At 42.8% G+C, this 25,254-nt stretch overlaps 1 protein-coding gene across 1 annotated transcript in view; it reads left to right on the plus strand.

Moving 5' to 3' along the window:
• NCF2 (neutrophil cytosolic factor 2) overlaps positions 1-25,254 on the plus strand; it is a 69,029-nt gene that overhangs the window by 40,260 nt on the left and 3,515 nt on the right. Inside the window, exons 11-13 of the mRNA XM_030207406.1 lie at positions 1,128-1,177; positions 4,374-4,504; positions 16,060-16,171. Of these exons, the coding sequence (XP_030063266.1) occupies positions 1,128-1,177; positions 4,374-4,504; positions 16,060-16,171 (293 nt within the window). The remainder of the gene's footprint in view (positions 1-1,127; positions 1,178-4,373; positions 4,505-16,059; positions 16,172-25,254) is intronic.

A 25,254-nucleotide genomic window follows, 5' to 3' on the forward strand; every position in this document is an offset into this window, starting at 1 on the left:
CTCTAGACAGAGTCTTCATCAGCCTATTGAATTTCAGTGCCAGAACCTTTCGCTGGTGTTTATAATTTTTTTTAATGCTTTATTGCTAAAATGTACATCATTTTGCTGCTTTTAACTCCTAACTCTTATTCACTTGTTCAGAACCCTTATTTTATCATCCTCACTTTAATATTCCCTTATCTCTTGTTTGTCCTATTTGTCCTAATTAGATTGTAAACTCTGTCAAGCAGGGACTGTCCCCATGTTCAAATGTACAGCGTAGCGTACGTCTTGTAGCGCTATAGAAATGATAAGTAGTAGTAGTTGTAAAATGTAAGGCAACAGCTAAGACAAATGCTGCAGAAATCTAGGGGTGCTATAGAACTAAGTAGTTGCAGTAATACAAAACTAATGATTTAAAAATGATATTTTCAGTCAAATAAAACACCTCTTAATTCTGCACCTGTGACTACCCTGTTCCTAGACCATAGTGACTTTAGCAAATTGTACTTTCTAGGGTCAGGATAGGATAAGTACATAAGTAATGCCACACTGGGAAAAGACCAAGGGTCCATCGAGCCCAGCATCCTGTCCATGACAGCGGCCAATCCAGGCCAAGGGCACCTGGCAAGCTTCCCAAACGTACAAACATTCTATACATGTTATTTCCGAAATTGTGGATTTTTCCCAAGTCCATTTAGTAGTGGTTTATGGACTTGTCCTTTAGGAAACCATCTAAACTATTTTTAAACTCTGTCAAGCTAACCACCTTCACCATGTTCTCCGGCAACAAATTCCAGAGTTTAATTATGCGTTGGGTGAAGAAAACTTTTCTCCGATTTGTTTTAAATTTACTACACTGTAGTTTCATCGCATGTCCCCTAGATGTGAAGACAGTCATCACATCTCCTTGGAAGGAGGGAGTCACAGTCATTGCACAACAGAGACACCTTCTGGCTAGGCTCACTGGACTCACAATGTATTTCTACAGGGACCTGAAGGGATCTGTGGTTTCTGGTTATTGGTTAAAGGAGAGGCACAATCAATGCCTAGGATAAAGCAGGGGATGAATTTCTATAAACACAGGAAATTCCTCAGAATTACAAAAAAAATATATTGAACTTCCTTTGCATCTTTTCTGTTTCTAGATAATGCATCCCATTCATCTTCAGATCTGCAAAGAGAAGAAAGGTGGAAGGTAATGGATTTTTTTTGTATCTATTTGTTTATTAAGTGAATGCAAGAAATACAGCATTTTTCAGAGCTTACAATGAGACAGTAAAAGATCTATTCAAAATAACGAATACAAAAATACAAACTAACTTAACTCAACCAACTATAAACTCGCAAGTGTGGATAACATAATTCCGTCAAAATAAAATGGCCAACCTAGCAGGGGAGGAGAAGGGGGATCCACTGCTAATAAAGAGAGACTGGGATCAAACTGGGAGAAGAAAAAAAAAAAGGTAATAGATCTTGCATGGTTAATGATTTTGCAGAGATGCAGACTGCTAATTAAGTGGGAGCTTTAGAACATGTGCCGCGTGTTCTGCTCGCAGGGTGTCAAGAGAGTAATGCCATTACAAAGCTGGGGAAAGCTCTGTGCCGCATTTCGCTAAATTGCTGTTTGGAAGATCCATGTTTGATTTTCAGGTCTAGTTTCTACTTCTTGGGTCAACCAGGGCTGGAGAGGGAACCTCATAGGAGCCAGCTCCATGGATGCTGTGGGTGCTTTAGCACCCCCAATATTGAGCAAACTCCTTGATTGTGACAATGGAGGGGCAATTTCCATTAGGTTTAGCACCCCATATCATTTTGAAAAGTTGACTCCTATGATAGTAACATAGTAACATGGTAAATGACGGCAGATAAAGACCTGTACGGTCCATCCAGTTTGCCCAACAAGATAAACTCATTTTACATAGTATGTGATACATGTATACACAAGTTTGATTTGTCCTTGCCTTTCTCAGGGCACAGACCATAGAAGTCTGTCCAGCACTGTTCTTGTACTAAGTTCTGAAGCTAACGTCGAAGCCCCTTAAAATTTACATTCCAGCCCATCCCTATCTATTCAGTCACGATCAGGGCATAGACCGTAGAAGTCTGGCCAGCTCCCGTTTTGTTTCCCAATTTCCGACATCGCCACCCAATCTCCGCTAAGATTCCGCGGAACCATTCCCTCTAAAAAGGATTCCTTTGTGTTTATCCCACGCATGTTTGAATTCCATTACAGTTTTCATCTCCACCACCTCCCGCGGGTGGGCATTCCACATGTCCACCACCCTCGAGGCACCTCGATGACACCTATTGGACAGACTTAGGGGGCCCATGAATCTTGTTCGACTAGAGCAGCAGTTCTTACACATTAGAATGTCACCAAGCACAAAGGAGGTGTGTTGTGGGCCAGCATCACATTTTCCCCCCTGTGGCTGAGTACAGTACAAGAGTGCTCCTCCTGCTGTTCGTGTCCCCAGGAGTGAAGTGCCAGTGCTGCTGGAGCTAGCATTCTTGCAGTAGTGCTCAAGAATTGGCTCTCTGCTGCTTGGGTCGCTGGAGTTATGGCTGGTGAGTTAGTTGTGCTCAGTAAGATACACAGTAATTTTGTCATAAGAATTGTTAAGTAAGGTATTCCCTAGTAGGGTAAGTTTTAGAGTGTAAGGGTGGGTAGTGTATTCCCTTCCCCCCCCCCCCCTAGGGGGGTTTGCACTACTTATATCCATCGCATACAACTCCAGCCCAGGCCTGAGTACTGGAGTTGTAAGTTCTGGCTCCAGTGTTATCAGGGGAGAGTGGTCGGTTTTGAAGAAATTGTGATTTGTATGTGTTGTTTTAATATTATATATATGTTTTGCTGTTAGCCACTTATATAAGTTTTATAAAAAATAAATAAAGTTGCAATTGTGGCAAAGCTAACAGATTTAATAGCAATACATTTTATGTTGTGCCACACCCACATGACCCTGGTGCAAAAGGCCTGGCCCTGAGGGGGAGGGGAGAAGGAGGGAAAGAGAGAGATAGAGAGAGCTTTTTTTCTCTTGTTGTGCTGAGGAAGATAATCAAAGGTAAATGCAGGCACTAGAGGCCACTAGCGCCCGTATTTACCTGCGCAGAATGATCAGAGGGCTCTAGTGCAGCAAACAACAAGCTCATTGGTATTCCTCCCTCATGACCTGAGACCTGCGCTCTGAGCCTCGTGCATTCCTTCTGCCTTAACCCTATACCAGCTCAGAGCTCAGACCCCTCCACTCCCACATCGGGACCTCCAGAGCCCCACATGGAAATATAAACAACCACCCTGGTGGTACAGTGGGACCTTCACTCCTCCCTTATATGGAAGTTAAATCCCACCCCATACATCCCAGAATGCACTGGGCATGGCACCACCATCTTAAGGTGGCGCCTACTGAGGAGGAGGGTGTGCTAGTCCCTCCTCCAACTTTCAAGGTACTGGAGAGGGGGAAACCCTCCAGGGGGTGGGTCAGGTCAGGCGTCCCCTGTCGCAGGTCACACTGGACCTGTTGGTGGGGGGGGGAATGGGGCAATGGTCCCACTGGACCACCAGGGTGTTGTTTGTATTTCCATGTGGGGATCCAGGGGTCCAAAGGACTTACCAATGGGGGGGGGGGGGGGGGGGGGGGGCTGTCAGTGATAGCCCATGCTGACACTTGACAGCTCAGCTGACACTGACAGCATGAATCCACCCAGCTCTCCCTGTTTCTCACCTAACCTACCTTGTCCCTCTTCCTGTGAGACTCTCATTGGAATGCTGTTGTGTTTCACTTATGTATTCTGATATTTATCAACATTTGCTTTTTTCCGATCTGAAGGGTTACCTTTGAAAGCTAATCAAACGATATATTAAGTTAGTCCAATAAAAAAGGTATCATATTTTCTTTTCTATGTTTTGATTTATTTCTATTTATTACCTTTAAAAGTGGACTACTGTACTCATTGCTATTTGTGTGTGCTTGTGTGTGTGTGTATATATATATATGTATATATATACATACACACACACATATATAATATCCTTTATTGGTTTTTTAAAAATCCTTTTGATAGCCAATACTATTTAATTTGAGTATTAGTCTAGCCCTTTTTGAACAGTTGTTTTGACAGAGGGAAGGGGAATGGGACTTGATATACCGCCTTTCTGTGGTTTTTGCAACTACATTCAAAGCGGTTTACTTAGTATATACAGGTATTTATTTGTACCTGGGGCAAAGGAGAGTTAAGTGACTTGTCCAGAGTCACAAGAAGCTGCAGTGGGACTTGAACCCAGTTCCAGGGTGTTTTATTATTAGTTAATAGCCGCCTCTTATTCTGTTCTGCGCTTTTCTGGTTTGCCATTCAAACTTTAATGGTTGCTCTTCCTCCTCTCTGGGTCCCAGGCACGCTACACTGTGAAGGTGCACTATAAATACACTGTAGCCCTGCAGGCCACAGAAGCACTGGGCTACAGTGACCTACTAGACAAAGTGTGTCAGAAGTTGCAACTTCAAAAGGAGTGTACAAGGCTGAGGTAAGTTTTGCATCATACTTCTAGAAGTAAAAGGCACAGTGCATCAAACTTCATATTGTTTTTGTTAATCTCTAAAGATATGCAACAGAGATTCTGGTTAGCTGTAGCAACTGACACAGAATCTGCCTCTAGCCTTGGTGCTGTGACAAACTGTACTGCTTCCTCTTCCTGTCAGCCATGTGTCTGCTTCCCTCACCTCAAATGCTTATTCCACACAGCTCTCTTCCCATGGCCATTCAGTTGCTGCAGCCTCCCATCTGCCTTCACAATATTATAGAACTCTATTACCTCTAGTCAGTCAGTGTCCATATCTCTCTTCTCACTTAGATTTAGATTTATTATTTATAACCTGCCCTTATCCAGGGCGAGGTACAACATACAAAAAAAAACAAACCCCAAAACATAACAAGAATAAATTCTAACAATCATCATAAATCTAAATAGACAACCAAAAATCTTCAAAGCACAGCTTTATAATTAACTGCCTTGATGAGTGGAAAGGGTTACACAGGAACAATTAATAAACTAAACTTTTTCCAGGAATATTCATTGCAGATAACCTGAAAATCCAACTGGCTAGCACTCCCCCTGTAAAGGCCTGAGAACCACCACTCTAGATTCATAGCTCAATATATTAAAGAAAGCAGACACATCTTCAGGTGTTGTGTAGCTGCCAACAGGCCTCTCTCTGTGGAAGTGAAAGCTGCTGTACCTCTTAAACTGCTCATAATAGAAACCTACCTGGTCTTTGATTTCATAGCTGCCTCCGTTGGTCTTATTCCTAGATCTCCTTTGCTTCTTGCATAATGTAAGAATGAGGTTCTGCACTCTGATTTATTTAACTCCATCCCGGGCAGTCTGATGGAGCAGGAACAGTTTTGGAAAACTACTTAGTGTCTCCTGAATGAAATATAAGTCAGAATGATTACACAGATTATTGAAGTAATTATGGTCACTTTAAACAGCCAATGTAACACCATAAAATATGCCCAACAAAGAAATGATCCGCAAACTCCAAAGTGGAAAACAACCAAGCAGATCAGTATTAGAGATACACAATCTTTATTAATATAGTTGCATATATCAAAGATTGCCCAAACATTTATATTTTATTTGTTCATAGCTCCTTTGATGGAACTTATCCAGCAATTTGTAGTATGTGCTTATGTGTATGCAGATGACATTCTGTTGGTGGGTTTTGTTCGCCGACAGTCCCAGATTTAACAGCACTGCAAGGCTGTTTGGTGCTGGTGAAAGATTGGATGGGTTCAAACTGATTAATTTTAAATGTAGGGAAGACCACAGCTTGCTGGTTGGTAGGACACTTGTAATGCCCCACTGTGCTACCCCAATTTTTGCAGGGTAAAGTACAGTTTTCAATTTCTTTCAGATATTTGGGAGTGTGGATTGATTCAGGGTTGAAGTTGAAAGGCAGGTTCCTCAGTTAGTGCGTGCAGGGTTTGCCTCCTTAAGACTGCTAAGAGTGGTATGTTCTTATTTTGAGGAGGCAGTTTTACATTCATTTCTGCATTCCCTTTTGATGTCTAAGTTGGATTATGGTATTGTGATCTCTATGGGGGCCCCCCCGTTCTGTTGTTAAGCGATTATGTACAGTCCAGAATGCTGGGCTTAGACTGCTTGGGAGATTGACAAAAAGGGATCATGTAACTCCCCTTTATATTAAATAATACTAGCTCCTGTATAAGGTGTTAACGATGTTACCCTAGGTGCTGTACATGGGGAAGCCTGGTTACTTGGCTGATTTGTTTAAGTTAAATGATCCATCCAGCAGGGCCGGTCCTAGGGTCTCTGGCGCCCCCCTGCAGACTATGAGTTGGCCCCCCCCAGCATCTCCTTTCTCTCTTCTTCCACCCTGCCTTTGTCCAGCGATTCTCCTTCGCCCCCATCCCCCTCCCATTTATGGCCACCTGCCCGCCCTCTTCTCCCCCCAACATCCCCCTTTTTCTTCTTGCCACCCTGCTTGGTTTAAGTCTTTTTTAATTTACCTCCGTCCCAGCGGCCGCGTCATTTCAAAGCCCTGCCCGTCTCTAACCTTCCCTCCCTTCGTGAGTTCGTTCCCTCAGAGTCCCGCCCTCGAGGAAATGATGTCAGAAGGTGGGACTCTGCGGAACGAACTCACGAAGGGAGGGAAGGCTAGAGACGGGCAGGGCTTTCAAATGATGCGGCTGCTGTGACAGAGGTAAATTAAAGATTTAAACACCCAAGGGCGGCGCGGTATGGTGGCGCAGCACTGCAGCGGTGCCCTTGAAGGCAGGCGCCCCCTGCGATGCTTACCCCGCTTACCGGGTTTGACCGGCCCTGCCATCCAGGTTCTTAGATCTCAGAATAAAGCATTGTTAGCACTCCCATCTCAAGCCTTGACTCACCTAATTTTTATTGGGAGGGGTTTTTTTTGTGTGCACCGTCCCCGTGGAACCAGCTTCCACTGAGTATTCGTGAAGAGAGTTCTTATCAGTTGTTCAAGGTCTGACAGAAAATTTTTTTTTTTTAATTCTTGGGTGCTTGAGGCTTTGTTTCTGGTCTCCTGGACAGATGATCTTGCAGAAAAGTAATTTTTGAAGGTTGTGTGTTGGTTGATTGTTCTTGAGGTGAATGGCTTTTCTTTTCTTATTAACATTCTTTTCTGACTTCGATTTTATTGTTGTAAACCACTCTGACTTGTTTTACAAATAGGGTGGTATATCAAATTATTTTAAACTGTTAAGATTAAATGCAAATGAGTTTCAGAATTTAGTGTGCTCAGTACTGAATTAATGATATTTTTTCCCAGCTGAACTGAGTAACAGCTGTCTATGGATGTTCTGGGAGATTTGGAGCTCCTCATATTTCGAAGTTTATGTTTATACACGGGATATTATGTAGGTTTTTGACGTTTTGGTATGGACTGGAATTCAGGGGTATAGTTGCTCAAAGACATGCCATCTATATACACTGTGAAACCTCTGTTAATTAGCTCATGCTCTTCCTAGATCATTTCTGCACCATCTGATATCACAAGCAAGACAAAATCCCGCCTGTCCACTAGGAGCATCCTGATTTAGAAATATGCCCTGTATGACTCCTGCCCCACCCACTGCATTTGAATGTGTGCTGCCTTCTGAGCTCTTCACCTGCTTCAAGTCCTCTGCTACTTTGTACATTGGGAGAGCAGTTTCCAGCACTCAGAACAGGGAGAAAGCGGCCTCTGTAAAGCAGATACTATATATCTGACAGTGCTGGGGCATATATCTGGTTTACGGAAAACTGACTGCTCCCAGTTAAGAAAGCAATGTACATATGAAGCCAACAGATCTGGAAATATCTTGAATGTATTTGAAGACTCCTGTAATATTACAGTGTTCCAGTAAAGTTGAGTCTGTATTTCATATAGAAAGAGGAGAGGAGACCCCATCATCCTAACGAAGGTATCAAAGTGAATTCATAGTGTGACAGGCCTCAGAAGTGGTGCAGAAAAAGATACAAGAACCCTAGCCGCTAATCAAATGTAGCACATCTTCCCAACCGAATTGGAAAGCAGGCCAGACAAAGAAACCACTATACTGCAAAGGGTGGAAAAAGTGCCAAATCAGAGGATAGGATCCTTACTCCTTATGGGACAGGTCGCTACCAAGGTCATAGAGGAAACAGGAGGGATGACCTGAAAATAGAAGGTCTGACACTTGCAGGATTGTCCAAGTTGCAATTGGAGCCTACGACCTTGGACCTACGAGCAAAGTCCACGACTGACTGTCCTCGAACCGCATCAAAACTCCAACATACACTAACCTTCATACATTCACACACTAAATGGCACAATTACCAGTCGACTGGATACACCCTTGAGAAAAAGAAGCAGAGAATAACTGGGTACCATATCATAAACACCCACGAATTCATATACCCTCTTCCTTCATCATTCTCATACTTTTACACGCACACTCCTCCTTTACTTCACGAGCTTAGTCCAGATAAACCTCACTTCATAAAAAAACATTACCCCTAACAACACTCCACTCTACCCCACGAGTTCATTCTTAGAAGTCATTTAACATGCAACAGATCACATAGGATCCCCTGAGAAAGTGCAAAACCGAAAGCACTCGCTATTATACAAAGGAGCCAGAATGAACGTATTGAAATTACTCCTAGGAATCTACTCCTTAACATTGGTCCAAACACTGTTAGCCACACCTCTGGATGATTATAACACCATACCAATACTACACAGCTGATTCAGGATTACCAGACACACCAACCTCAACCAAACCGGCAACAGAACTTACAATAGCAAAACATTATCACACAAACAAACTGCACAACCAACACAAAAAAGCTCTAATAAATCCAAATCGACATACAAATGACAACTAATAAAGGTTCCCACTTTCACCATAACAGAAGATCCATACCATACAATTCAAATAGGTTACATCAATGCCAGATCAACAGTAAACAAAACAGAAATGATAAAAGATTGGATCACATCGGAAACGTTAGATTTACTCTTCATCAGTGAAACCTGAATCCATGACCAAAAAGATTCCATAATATTGGACCTTTGCCCTCTGGGATACAACATTACACACTGGACCAGAATAGGTAAAAGAGGCAGAGGCATTGCCATAATCTACAGATCCCATCTCACTTTAGAAACCACTGCTGAATCAATCACACCTCAACTAGAAATTGCCTCAATCAGATTGCAACATAAAAGTGTAGCCGGCAATCTAAATTGCGTCCTATTCTACAGACCGCCAGGCACTTGGAGCGACACATATATAACCCTAATGGATTTCATATCGGTCACTTGTACATCTAACTCAAACTTAATAGTCATTGGGGACATAAACCTTCATTTAGAAGACCCAAACTCAACTGGTGTCCAAGACTGTAAGGAATTCTTCCAACTATGGAATTTCGAATGGCCACATCTGAATGCCACCCACAGAAAAGGCCACACACTTGACCTGCTAACCCATAAATTTGCTTCAGACCAAATCATTAAAGTCATTGACCACAAATGGATGGAAATTCCATGGTCAGATCACTTCAAATTAAATCTGACCCTACATTGGCTGAAGAATGGACATCTCAAAACTAATGAAAAAAATCTTACCAAACCAGAGGTAAAGTGGACACAACTGCATTTTGGCAATCAATTTACGACAACAATTGTGTCTATTCCATCTGATTCTATCAACTATCTTGCAGATTGGGAATCGAGATGTACCACCGTTCTAAATGAATTAGCTCTTTTATGAACAATAACCATTCACAAACCAAACAGGACCCCATGGTTCAACGAAAATGTGAAACAATTAAAATCTAGAACCAGACAACTCGAACGAGCCTGGAGAAAAAAACAAAATGATCAAAATCTAAACGCTTGGAAAGAATCACATAGAAAATACAAATATGAAATAAAAAAATTCAAACGGAACTACTATAATGAACAAATTGGTTCTGACTTCAGACATGAAAAAGTTATACAAGCTACTGGATAAATTACTAGATTCAAAACCAGTGTCCTCAACAAAATCAGGAATCCCAACAGCAGACGATCTTGCTAACTACTTCAAAGGCAAAATTGTCAATCGGTATATTAAAAGCAGGAAGCCGGCAAAAGAATCGGTTGGGCCGCTGGATGACCGAGGGGTAAAAGGGGCGATCAAGGAAGACAAAGACGTAGCGGAGAGACTGAATGAATTCTTTGCTTCGGTCTTCACCGAGGAAGATTTGGGTGGGATACCGGTGTCGGAAATGGTATTTCAAGCGGACGAGTCGGAGAAACTTACTGACTTCACGGTAAACCTGGAGGACGTAATGGGGCAGTTCGGCAAACTGAAGAGTAGCAAATCTCCTGGACCGGATGGTATTCATCCTAGAGTACTGATAGAACTGAAAAATGAGCTTGCGGAGCTACTGCTAGTGATATGCAACTTATCCTTAAAATCGAGCGTGGTACCGGAAGATTGGAGGGTGGCCAATGTAACGCCCATTTTTAAAAAGGCTCCAGGGGAGATCCGGGAAATTACAGACCGGTGAGTCTGATGTCGGTGCCGGGGAAAATGGTAGAGGCTATTATTAAAAACAAAATTACAGAGCACATCCGAGGACATGGATTACTGAGACCGAGTCAGCACGGCTTTTGTGTGGGGAAATCTTGCCTGACCAATTTACTTCAATTCTTTGAAGGAGTAAACAAACATGTGGACAAAGGGGAGCCGGTTGATATTGTGTATCTGGATTTTCAAAAGGCGTTTGACAAGGTACCTCATGAAAGGCTACAGAGGAAATTGGAGGGTCATGGGATAGGAGGAAATGTCCTATTGTGGATTAAAAACTGGTTGAGGGATAGGAAACAGAGAGTGGGGTTAAATGGGCAGTATTCACAATGGAGAAGGGTAGTTAGTGGGGTTCCTCAGGGGTCTGTGCTAGGACCGCTGCTTTTTAATATATTTATAAATGATTTAGAGATGGGAGTAACTAGCGAGGTAATTAAATTTGCTGATGACACAAAGTTATTCAAAGTCGTTAAATCGCGACAGGATTGTGAAAAATTACAAGAGGACCTTACGAGACTGGGAGACTGGGCGGCTAAATGGCAGATGACGTTTAATGTGAGCAAGTGCAAGGTGATGCATGTGGGAAAAAAGAACCCGAATTATAGCTATGTCATGCAAGGTTCCACGTTAGGAGTTACGGACCAAGAAAGGGATCTGGGTGTCGTCGTCAATAACACGCTGAAACCTTCTGCTCAGTGTGCTGCTGCGGCTAGGAAAGCGAATAGAATGTTGGGTATTATTAGGAAAGGTATGGAAAACAGGTGTGAGAATGTTATAATGCCGTTGTATTGCTCCATGGTGCGACCGCACCTTGAGTATTGTGTTCAATTCTGGTCGCCGCATCTCAAGAAAGATATAGTAGAATTGGAAAAGGTGCAGCGAAGGGCGACTAAAATGATAGCTGGGATGGGATGACTTCCCTATGAAGAAAACTAAGGAGGCTAGGGCTATTCAGCTTGGAGAAGAGACGGCTGAGGGGAGACATGATAGAGGTATATAAAATAATGAGTGGAGTGGAACAGGTGGATGTGAAGCGTCTGTTCACGCTTTCCAAGAATACTAGGACTAGGGGGCATGCGATTAAACTACAGTGTAGTAAATTTAAAACAAATCGGAGAAAAGTTTTCTTCACCCAACGTGTAATTAAACTCTGGAATTCATTGCCGGAAAATGTGGTGAAGGTGGTTAGCTTAGCAGAGTTTAAAAAGGGGTTGGACGGTTTCCTAAAGGACAAGTCCATAAACCGCTACTAAACGGACTTGGAAAAATCCAAAATCCCAGGAATAACATGTATAGAATGTTTGTACGTTTGGGAAGCTTGCCAGGTGCCCTTGGCCTGGATTGGCCGCTGTCGTGGACAAGATGCTGGGCTCGATGGACCCTTGGTCTTTTCCCAGTATGGCATTACTTATGTACTTATGTACGCAAAAATATGTCACAGGACTACACCAACCTTGATACCTTCTTTAATGAGCTAGACCCACGCTCAGAAGAATACCCAGCCGACCAAACTTGGACAAATTTCGCCCAGATCACACAAGAAACATTAGCACTAGCAACCAATAAGATCTCTACAGCATGTCAATTGGACACCTGCCCCAATTATCTAATGAAAACTCCCCCCACTCGATTCATCACTGAACTTACCTCCCACCTCAGCTTCTTGTTCCAGCATGGCATATTCCCCAAAGACAAAGGTAATATACTACTCACACCATTACCAAAAGACATCAAAAAGAAAACTAACGATATCACCAGCTACCGACCTGTGGCATCCATCCCACTTTCAACCAAACTTACAACTGATAGAAAGCATTGTAGCTAAACAACTTACTGAATACATTGACAATTTCTCAATCCTTCATGAATCACAGTCGGGCGTCAGATCACTCCACAGTACAGAAACCGTCCTGGTAACTCTCCTAGCCAAGTTCAAAAAGGAAATCGCATTAGGTAAAAACATACTCCTCTTGCAATTCAACTTATCAAGCACATTCGATATGGTTGACCATTATATACTATTAAGAATACTCGACAAAATAGGCATAGGAGGGAATATACTCAAATGGATCAAGGGTTTCCTAACCACAAGATCTTATCAAGTAAAAGCAAACTCAAACATATCACCATCATGGAGTACCGATTGCGGAGTACCCCAGGGTTCACCTCTCTCACCCATATTATTTAATCTGATGATGATCCCTCTTGCTCATGCCTTATACAAGCATAATCTTAATCCTTTTCTGTATGCGGATGATGTCACCATTTACATACCATTCAACTCTAATCCAACAGAAATCACTGTTGCAATAAAGACTAGTTTAAGCTTAATGGATGCCTGGGCATTGGCATTAAAACTCAAACTCAACAAGGAAAAAACTCCCTGCCTTATTCTCTCTTCTCACCACAAAACAAACCTCCCTTCATCCATAAAACCCCGGAACATACTCTCCCAATATCGGACAAACTGAAGATTCTTGGAATTACTATTGATACCAACCTAACCCTGGAGAGCCAAGCCTCTGCCACCACGAAGAAAATGTTCCATGCAATGTGGAACTCAAACGGATCAAACAATTCTTCCCAAGGGAAACTTTCTGTAACATAATTCAAACAATGGTACTATCACATGTTGACTACTGTAACGCCGTATATGCGGGATGCAAAGAACAGATCCTTAAGGAAACTCCAGACCGCGCAGAACATGGCAGCTAGACTCATTTTTGGAAAGACAAGATTCGAAAGTGCTAAATCCATACGCAAAATACTGCACTGGCTATCAACCAAGGAACGAATAGCCTTCAAAATTTGCACTCTGGTCCACAAAACAATCAATGGTCTGGCCCCAGCCTGTATGACCAAACGTATCGACTTACCAACTAGAAACATCATCGAATTATCAAGAACGTTTCTAAACCTGCATTACCCAAACTGTAAAGGACTAAAATACAAATCAACATATGCATCCAGCTTTTCCAACATTTGCACCCAGCTCTGGAACGCATTACCTAGAAACATTAGAACTGTGAACACCCATCTAAAATTCTGAAAAGACCTCAAGATTCACCTCTTCCGGAAAGCCTACCCAGCAGACCCAAACTAATTCATGAACAATGCATCACATCTATCGAACTAAGAAATGAACAATACCCCTTCCACATAATCCTATTACGTCAAACTGTATGAATTTTACCACTCCAGTTATATTTAAGTGTACTTCTACCCTTATCCTACTCTGTATTGCTCACTAGAAGCTATAGTCCCATCCCCGGAGACTTCTCAGCCTCATTGGGATTACTTCTCTCTATATTTTATTTTTTGTTACATTTGTACCCCGCGTTTTCCCACTCATGGCAGGCTCAATGCGGCTTACATGGGGCAATGGAGGGTTAAGTAACTTGCCCAGAGTCACAAGGAGCTGCCTGTGCCTGAAGTGGGAACCAAACTCAGTTCCTCAGGACCAAAGTCCACCACCCTAACCACTAGGCCACTCCTCCACCACTATATATTCGTCCCAGAGTTGTATTCTCTTTTCCAGAACCTTATCAGCTTCCTTGCACCTAATGTTACTCTATTTTCCACTCTATATATATTCCTGGAGTTGGTACTCTCCTCTCCAGAACCTGTAAGCCATATTGAGCCTTCTGCTATGCGGGAAAATGTGGGATATGTAATAAATAAATAAATCATAGCCAAGCAGGGGAGCAATGGACAAGATGCTTGACACCCCTACCTCTCTTCCGCCCTGTGCAGCTTTACCTCACTATGGTCCTGCTGTCCACCAAGGCCCAAGGGAAATCTTAATATATTACCTCTCAACCCTAAAAAGGCAATCAAAGCAGTTTACGATAAAAGTCAATAAATTTGTGAGGATAGAAAAGAGGAGGAAGAAAAAAAAGAGCCAGTGTTCCTAGGAACCTCAGATCAAGAATCGCTTGTCTCCAAATACTAGGGTAAATAAGTAGGTTTTTAAAGCAGCTTTTAAAATAAGTCTGGTTGAATTTTTCTCCTAAATAGGAAGAGACTGAGTTCCATTCTGAAGAGCCAAATTGTGGAAAGGCAGTACGCCTTATAGTGTCAAGACAAGGAGAGGTGGAGGGAGGCAAGGTTACTCAGTTTACATACTGAGAACATGTGGGGTAATTGGAATGGTACCTGATAAGTAAGTCCAAGTGATAAAAAGAAATCCTATGTCAAATGTTTTGAATTAAGGATTGAGGCTGTCCAGCTCATTTTCGAAAGAGAAGGGCGCCCATCTTTCGACACAAATCAGGGGCGCCAGAATCGGCATAATTGAAAGCCGATTTTGGGCGTCCCCAACTGCTTTCCGCTGCTGGGACGGCCGAAGTTCCCGGGGGTCTGCCGGAAGGGTAGTGAAGGCGGGACAGGGCCGTGCCGGGGCGTGGTTAAGAGATGGGTGCCCTCGGATGATAATGGAAAAAAGAAGGGCGACCGTGGTGAGAATTATTTGGTCCCTTTTTTTTCAGGTCCAAGTCCCCAAAAAGTGCCCAAACTGACTAGATGACCACCGGAGGGAATCGTGGATCACCTCCCCTGACTCCCCCAGTGGTCACTAACCCCCTCCCACCCTCAAAAAAACAACTTTCAAAACTTTTTTTTGCCAGCCTCAAATGTCGAGTATACAGCAATATACAGGTCCCTGGAGCAGTTTTAGTGGGTGCAGTGGACTTCAGGCAGGTGGACCCAGGCCTATTCCCCCTACCTGTTCCACTTGTGGTGAAAAATGGGAGCCCTCCAAAACCCACCCGAAACCCACTGTACCCACATGTAGATGCCCCCCCTTCATCCCTTAGGGCTATGGTAGTAGTGTATAGTTGTGGGGAGTGGGTTTTGGGGGGCTCAGCACCCAAGGTAAGTGAGCTATGTACCTGGGAGCAATTTGCTGTCCACTGTAGTGCCCCCTAGGGTGCCCGGTTGGTGTCCTGGCATGTGAGGGGGACCAGTGCACTATGAATCCTGGCCCCTCCCACAACCAAATGCCTTGGATTTATTCGTTTTTGAGATGGGCGTCATCAGTTTCCATTATGGGAGCAAACCAAGGGCGCCCATCTCTAAATCTGGCGATCTCAGCATTTAGGTCGAGATTTGGGCGCCCCCAACCATATTATCTAAACAAAAGATGGACGGCCATCCCGTTTTGAAAATACAGTTGCCCCGCCCCTTTGCGGCACAATCCTCGAAGATGGGCGCCCTTAGAGATGGGCGTCCCCGATCGAAAATGCCCCTCTATGTTTTCAAATCTGCCTGTGTAAACAATCTGGCAGCAGTAGTTTGAAGATGTTGTAATTTTTATATAGTGGATTGGGGCAAGCCAAAATAGAGTGATATACAATAGTCACTACAGTTCAAAATTACAGCAAAGATCAATGTATTCAAATCATAGAAAGCAGAATGGTAGACCTTTACTCTGTGACCTAGAATCCCAATTCAGTGACCTATTGCTCAATCATTCTTCTCCTCCTCCTGCAGCTATAGGTCTATAAACAGTGAGGAACACGTACCACTAAATGAAGAAAACATAAAAGTAGCATGGAGTCAGGCCAAAAACCACTATCTGAAACTTTGGTGTGACTATGCAGAGGTAAGCAATACTACTGTCTTATTATTCTCATTGGTTCTCTCTAAGGTCCATGGAATAATCTATTCTAGGCTTAGCACAGCTTATTACATCTAGTTTAACACTGATTTGTATACACAAAGTTTACTTTCTATGTAGCAAAGGGTTTAGCATCCAAAAAAATCATCTTTTATTTTAATTTCTTATATACCACCTGTAACACCAAAAGCTATTGAAGTGATCTACATTCAATAGGTATTTTTCTGATCTTGGAGGGCTCACAATATGAATTGTACATGAGATGAGAGAGGGTTAAGTGACTTGCCCAAGATCTCAAGGAGCTCTAGTGGGATTTGAACTGGGCTCCCCTGGTTGTCAGCCTGCTGATATAACCATTAAGCTTCTCCTAGGAAGTAAAGACTGAGCACTTCATATAGTAACATAGTAACACAGTAAATGATGGCAGATAAAGACCTGTATGGTCCATCCAGTCTGCCCAACAAAATAAACTCATTTTACATGGTATGTGGTACTTTATAGCCGAGTTTGATTTGTCCTTGCGATTCTCAGGGCACAGACCATATTTGTTTATTTATTTATTTAGATTTGCTCACACATAGAAGTCTGCCCAGCACTGTTCTTGTACTAAGTTCTGAAGCTAATGTCGAAACCCCTTAAAATTTACACTCCATCCCATCCACATCTATTCAGTCATGATCAGGGCATAGACTGTAGAAGTCTGCCCAGCAGACTTCCCAATTTTTCCTTCCCAATTACTGGCATCACCACCTAATTTCCACTAAGATTCCATGGATCCATTCCTTCTAAACATGATTCCTTTGTGTTTATCCCACACATGTTTGAATTCCATTACCGTTTTCATCTCCACCACCTCCCGCAGGAGGGCATTCCATATATCCACCACCTTCTCTGTGAAAAAATACTTCCTGACATTATTCCTGAGTCTGCCCCTCTTCAACCTCAATTCATGTCCTCTAGTTCTACTGCCTACCCGTCTCCGAAAAAGGTTTGTTTGCGGATTAACAACTTTCAAATATTTTAACGTCTGTATCATGTAACCCGTTTCTCCTTTCCTCCAAGGTATACATGTTCAGGTCAGGAAGTCTCTCCTCGTACGGTTTGCAACGCAAATCCCATACCATTTTTGTAGCTTTGCACTGCTTCCAGTCTTTTTACATCTTTAGCAAGATACGGCCTCCAAAACTGAACACAGTACTCCAAGTGGGGCCTCACCAACAACTTGTAGAGGAGCATCAACACCTCCTTTCTTCTACTGGTTATACCCTCTCTATGCAGCCTAGCATCCTTCTGGCCATGGCCATCGCCTTGTTTCTTTACCTTTAGATCCTCAGACACCAACATCCTAAGGTCTCTCTCCTGAGTCAAGCTTACTAATCTCTCCCCTCCTATCCAGTCTCTCTTTTGGGTTTCTGCACCCCAAGTGCATCACTCTACACTTCTTGTCATTAAATTAACTGCCAGACCCTTGACCATTCTTCTAATGTTTGGAGATCCCTTCTCATCGTTTATACTCCCTCTAGGGTATCCACTCTATTGGCTAGATTTGTGTCATCCACAAAACGGCAAACCTTTTCTTCCAACTCTTCAGCAATATCTCCCACAAATATATTAAACAGAATAGTCCCCAGCATCAACCCCTGAGGAACTCCACTGCTCACTTTCCTTTCCTCTGAGCGGATTCCATTTACCACCACTGTCTGCCACATGTCAGTCAACCAGTTTCCTATCCACCACTTTCAGTCCTAAGTTCAACCCTTTCAGCTTATCCACGAGTCTTCTGTGGGTGACCATATCAAAGGCTTTGCTAAAATGCAAGTAGATTACATCTAGTGCATGTCCTTCATCCAGTTCTTTGGTCACCCAGTCAAAGAACTCAGTAAGATTCATTTGGTAGGATTTTCCTCTTGGTAAAGCCATGTTTCCTCGGGTCCTGTAACCCATTTGCTTCTAGAAACTTAATTATCCTTTCTTTCAGCAGCGACTCCATTATTTTCCTACCACTGACATGAGACTTACCGGTCTGTAGTTTCCCACTTTTTGTGGAGAGGGACCACATCTGCTCATCTCCAATCTTGTGGTACCTCTCCCGTCTCTAAAGCTCCCTCAGTATCCTGGGATGTATCCCATCCGGCCCCATAGCTTTGTCCACCTTCAGGTTCTCAAGCTGTTTATAAACTCTTTCTTCCATAAACGGTGCAGATGTTCTCTCGGCAGCCAACCGCAGTCCTTCTCCAGGATTTTCCTCCATGAACACCGAAGAGAAATAATTGTTTAGCACGTTCACTTTATCTTCATCACTCTCCACATAGCCATTCTCATTATCTTTCAGTCTCGCAATTCCATTCCTATTTTTTCTCCTTTCTCCAATATATCGGAAAAAGGTCTTGACACCTCTCTTTACATCTTTAACCATTTTTTCTTCCGCTAGCCATATTTCCCTCTTCGCTTCTTTCATCTCATTGTGTTCTTTTGTATTTCTTGAACAAAGACTCTTTTGCTCTTATTTTTTCAGCCACTTATTTTGGAGAATCATATAGGCTTCCTGCTTCTCTTGTTTTTGTTTACTTTCTTCGCATAAAGATCAGTTGCCATATTTATAGCAGCCTTTAGCTTGGACCACTGTTTTTCCACATCTCCTATACCTTCCCATGCCAACAGTTCATTCTTCAGGTAGTCCTCCATTTTATCAAAATCACTACGTCTGAAATCCAGTACTTTGAGTTTTGTGCATCCGCGATCTGCCTTCGCCCTTATATCAAACCATATGGTGTGATGATCACTATTACATAGGTGGGCACCCACCTGGATATTGGAAACACTTCCTCCATTCATGAGCACTAGATCTAGCATCGACCCTTCCCTCGTGGGTTCTGTCACCATTTGTCTGAGCAAAGCACTTTGACAGGCATCCACAATCTCCCTACTTCTTTCCGATTCTGCAGACGGGATGCTCCAATCCACGTCAGACAAATTGAAATCACCCAACAATAGCACCTCCCCTTTCATACCAATCTTTTGAATATCTTCGATCAGATCCTTGTCTAACTTCTCCGTTTGTGCAGGAGGTCTGTAGATAACCCCTGCGTGGATACAGATTCAGGACGATCCATAAAGCTTCTTCCTTTCCCCAGGTTCCCCGCATTTCAGCCGCTCTGATATCGTCTCTCACATACAGCGCCACTCCTCCACCTCTTTGGACCTCGCTATCCTTTCTAAAAAGATTATAGCCCGGTAAAGTCACATCCCATTCATGGGAATCGTTGAACTACGTCTCCGTAATAGCAACAATATCCAAGTTTTCGTCAAACATCAGGGCTTAGACTACGAACATTTGTGCTCATTGCTTTCCATGTGCTTAGTTTAGGTGTTTTTTTTTTTTATATTTACATGACCTTTCCCTCTTCCGTCATGTTTATTCTGGGGGTGACTTTCTGAAATCCCTTGTTTCCTTTTGTCACCCCCACCCTCTAGTTTAAATGTCTAGAAACATACTGTCTGAATATCCCCCCACGATCCTTTTTCCCATCACCGAAAGATGTAGCCCATCATTACAGTACAGCCTGTTATTTTTCCACATATTACCCTATGCTCCTATGTATCTAAAACCTTCTTCTTTACACCAAGGCTCAAGCCACTTATTGAATTCCACTGTTTTGTGTAGTCTTTCCTCTCCCTTCCCCTATATAGGAATTACTTCAGAAAAAGCCACAGTCTGAACCAAAGATTTCAGTCCCTCCCCAAGCTTCTGGAACGCTCTCTGTGCTGTAAACTTGCTATTGTTGGCCAGGTCATTTGTCCCCAGGTGAATTACAACATCAGCGTTTGAAGCCTTGCTCTCTTCTCGGCTCACTTTCAGTATTTGGTCTGTACATCTTGTAGCTGAAGATCCTGGAAGACATTTCACTAGGTTGGAACCCCTGAACTGTGTTCCTAAGTTAATGCCTCTGATAATGGAGTCTCCGATCAGTATGAATTTTCTGCTTTTCACCAATCTGTCATTATTTGGGGAATGTTTCTTGGGTTGAGCTACTTTCATTGCCTGGTTCCACAACAGTACTTTTTATCAGCATCATAATGATGCAATGCTGCAAAAGAATTTGACAGGGGCAAAGCTTGGGAGTGTGAGTTTTTCGGTGTCAGAGATCTTAGTCTACCAGAGCCTACTGTGACCCATCTATTCCTCTGTTTCATTCTCTGAGGCAGTGGTGGTGGTAAATTGGCTAGGAAATTAGTAATATCGGGTGCTTCTTTAATTGTAGCTAATTCCTTCTTGAGTTTGATATTTGGAGACAGATAAGACAAGCTCTAAGGTTCCAGATAATTTGCCTTAGGATTAAAGCATAACATGTATTGCACTGAATGAAGGTCATATTGATGTGATTCACAAGTGTGAAAAGGTGAACTATGATAGGGAATAACAAGAAGTTAAATTGACCAATTAAGTGTAGTGAAGATACTTGTCCATTGATTGCCCTATATAAAGGGAGTTCACAGGGGTGGGTGGGAATAGGACCCAGGTAGCCTCAGTTTACTTATATTCAAGACCTGCCTATGGAATTACTTCTAATGCAGTAACATGCTCATTTTTAATTCAGTTTTTCTTTTTTCTTTAAACTTCCTTTTTAACATTGAATTTTTACTTCCTTTTTGGAGGTAAAGTTTTGATTTCCAATCCACTTCACTAGAAAGTCAATTGGAAGTAAAAAAAAAAAAAAACTAGCCATTAAAAACCTGGAATACTCAAGGGTGGGAACCCTAGGGAGAGGATTCCCAATTTGGGGAAACACAAACCTGTGACTCCGTGACCCAAGCATCTTTGCACATAAGTGGCCTGAGTCCAGGACCTCTGCATCCTCTCCTCTATCACATTCTGGCCCCCTACCTAACTACCTAACAACTTCACCCATCTAGCCAACCTATGACTTACTCTAAGGGGTGTTGGTATATGCATGGGAGTTAGGTAGGTGAGTGGGGAATATTTTAGGAAAAGGGGTGGATGATCAGAATGTTAATGTGGGGGCCTGTGTGAAGCACTCTGGTCCCAGGGCAGAATTTTCCTGGCTTGGGGGGGGGGGGGGCTGAGGCATTCAGAACAAGACAAAAAAAAAGCCTTCAATTCAATAGTTAGAGGCAGTGGCGTAGCCAGACAGCCAATCTTTGGTGGGCTTCAGCCCAAATTGGATGGGCACAACATTTTTTCTGCCCTGCCCTACTCCCACATGTCACCCCTCCTCCAGCACCTCACACTCAAAATATAAATACTTTAGCTCATGAGGATCCCCAAGCTCTGTTGGCGGAAGATTTCCTCTGAAGGTGGCCAGAATTCCATTTTATCAAGTTTGGCGGGCAGCAGCAACATCCCTGAGACACCGATGTCGGCACCCTACGCATGCATAGTTGTCAGTGACTCAAGGATGGTGCTGCACTCTATAGAGGTTGGTAGAAGGGAGTTCTGGCTGCCTTTGAAGGAGGTCCTCGGTTGGTCATGCTTGGAGATCCTCACCAGCTATAGCAAGTGTCAGAGCTGGTGTTAGACATGCTAGGGCCCAGGCCAGAAAATAAAGGAAGGGGCCCTCCCAATCCCTGCCTCCCCACCTGCCATCACTATCATACCAACTGACCCTCACCAAATACAAAAAAACCCTACTGCAAACCCCACGACAGAACCAGCCTTCCCAGTCCAAACTAACCAGCAATGATTTTGCCACTTATTTTGCAAACAAAATTAAAGGTCTTCATCTGGACCAATAGACAGTCCCATCAAAGTTCCTAGCAGCTAATGAAGAGAACACTCCCTCGTCCCTGTCATGCACAGCCATCTGGGACTCATTCAACCAGGTCACAGAGGAAGCTCTTGAAAATATCCTGAAAGGTCTATGGCCTACAACCTGCCCACTTGATCCCTTCCCAGCAAAGATTGTACAACGATGGAACACAGACCTCATTGAAGAAGCCACTAAAATTGTTAACTCCTCTCTTATAGAAGGGCAGCTGCCAACAACAATAAAAAGAGTTGTACTGAAAAAGAGCTCACTAGACCAGGACAAACTTGAAAACTACGGACCAGTCTCTAACATTCCTTTCTTGGCAAAACTTATAGAACGGACAAGTCTGCAGTCAACTCAACAACTGGCTAATTGAAAGAAATTGGCTAGACCTATTTCAATCTGGCTTCAGACCTGGATACGGAACAGAGACAGTTCTTGTGTTCCTTCTTGATGATCTGCACAGAAACTGTGGCAGGGGATCCGCCTCGATACTAGTGTTGCTTGATTTCTCGGCAGCCTTCGACACCGTGGATCATAATATCATGCTTACAAGACTGGCAGAAACAGGTATCAGTGGCACAGTATTTACTTGGTTCAAATCCTGTCAGATAGACAACAATCAGTTTTGTTCAGCAACTGCACATCATTACCTTGGGCACTGGACTGTGGGGTGCCACAGGGATCCAGACCATCTCCCATTTTATTTAATATCTACCTCAAGCCTCTGGCTGAGCTGCTTCGGTCAATGGACACAAAATTCTACATCTATGCTGATGATGTGCAAATACTTATACCCACCAGGGATGTAGCCAGACCTCGACAGTGGGGTCCACCTCCCCGCCGCCGCTGCATGATGATACCTTGGCTGGAGGGGGTCCCCAACTCTCCACCAGCTGAAACATTTGTCCCGTGCTGGTCTCGCATTGCCTGTCCTGCTGTGTTCTCAGTTGCGCCATGCATGCTCTTTTTAATGAAACTGAGCATTGGATGGAATTAGCTAAAAAGGCACATCATTGTGGAGTGCCGCAGGGGTCCCCAATGTCTTCTATTCTTTTTTTAATGTTTTTGTGAGCTCCCTTGATTCCTTATCCCTGGCTTCTGAAGAAATCATCTATTCAAATGAGGACAATATTTTTATTTTGGTACCTGTACTAGGAAATAATCAACAAACTCCGAGTAAAATAGCTAAATGTATAGGGAATCTTAAGGCCTTGGCTATTTCTCTGAAGTTAAGGTTAAATGTGAATAATACTACTACTACTATTTAGCATTTCTATAGCGCTACAAGGCGTACGCAGCGCTGCACAAACATAGAAGAAAGACAGTCCCTGCTCAAAGAGCTTACAATCTAATAGACAAAAAATAAAGTAAGCAAATCAAGGTTCTTTGGTGTACTAATCAAGTAGATCATTTACCAGATATTATTCAAATAGGACAAAATGAAAAACTGAAGGTTGAATGGTCCTCCAGAGTATTAGGTATGATATTAGATTCATCTCTGTCGTTTGAAGCTCAGATTGATAGTCTATTTAGGAAGGGTTGTTTTTGAAACTAAGACAATTATATTCAGTTAGATCTCATTTTCATGAGTACCATTTTAGACTGTTGATTCAGAGTTTCATTTTAGCTGAACTAGACTATTGTAATATTCAGCGAAGTTGAGGAATTGTCTATAATTATTGCAGAATGCGGCAGCCCGTATGATATTTATGAAGAGCAAGTTTGATCATGTGTCTCCCCATGGACCGATCACTACAAACTAAACCTAGACCTAAAATGGCGGAAAAGGGGGTCTCTCTACACACGAGAACATACAACCTACACCACAAGAGGCCAAATAGACTCAGAAACATTCTGGAAACAGATTTATAACAATAATTGGACAGCACAAACGGACTCCACACACTACCTCTCAGAATGGGACAAAAGATGTAAGACACTAGACGAAATAGCACCCTTGTGAACAAGAACCTCATACAGACACAACACAATACCGTGGTTCAATGAAGAACTGAAAAAATTAAAAACACAATTCAGGAAACTGGAACGTGCAGGAAAAAAATGAAAGATGAATATACACTTAACGCTTGGAAACAATTACAAAGGAAATACAAATATGCAATAAGACAACCAAAAGGTCATACTACAAAACTAAAATAGGGCCGGACTACAAAGACACAAGGAAGCTATAACATCTTGTGAACAAATTACTAGACACAACACTGGCCACCACAACCAATAATGACACCCCATCTGCAGACAACCTTGCTAAATACTTCAGTGAAAAAATACTGAACCTACGCAAAACATTACCTCAGGACAACACAGACACTGAAAACTTCATAAATGGCCTGGACCCAACCCCCGGTGAATACCCAACGGACCGAACCTGGTCAAATTTTGCCCTCCTCACCGTTGACACTGTCACCCAAGCGATTAATAGATATTCCAACAGTCACTGTCAATTAGATACCTGCCCTAACTACCTAATAAAATCCGCCCCCCACCACTTCATAACAGACCTCACATCCCACTTAAATTTCATGCTTCAGCAAGGTATTTTCCCAAAAGAAAAAGGCAACATTCTACTCACCCCAATACCAAAAGACACCAAGAAAAAAAAATGACATTACCAACTATCGACCAGTAGCATCTATCCCACTGGTAGTCAAACTAATGGAAGGTTTGGTAACCAAACAATTATACGATCACATAAACAAATTCACAATTCTACATGAATCTCAATCAGGTTTCCGCCCCTCGCATAGTACCGAAACAGTACTACTTACCCTCCTAACCAAATTCAAGCAGGAAATAGAAACAGGGAAAAGTATACTTCTCCTCCAGTTCGACATGTCCAGTGCGTTCGACATGGTCAACAATAATATATTACTCAGACTCCTAGACTACTTCAGAATTGGCGGAAACACACTCAAATGGATCAAGAGCTTCCTAACCACCAGAACATATCAAGTGAAATCTAGCACAAACTTATCGTCACTGTGGATACCAAACTGTGGAGTACCACAAGGATCACCATTATCACCGATCCTTTTCAACCTCATGATGACCCCACTAGCCAAGACCCTATCCACTCAAGGCCTTAATCCCGCGTGAAACCATTCTTCCCAAGGGCTATATTTCGCAACCTGATACAATCAATGGTACTAAGCCACACAGACTACTGCAATGGAATTTACGCGGGATGCAAAGAACAAATTATAAAGAAACTTTGGATCACCCAGAACACAGCAGCCAGGCTTATATTTGGAAAAACACGCTATGATAGCGCCAAAC

The sequence above is a fragment of the Microcaecilia unicolor genome, chromosome 6 (assembly GCF_901765095.1).
Source record: "Microcaecilia unicolor chromosome 6, aMicUni1.1, whole genome shotgun sequence".
Taxonomy (NCBI): Eukaryota; Metazoa; Chordata; class Amphibia; order Gymnophiona; family Siphonopidae; genus Microcaecilia; species Microcaecilia unicolor.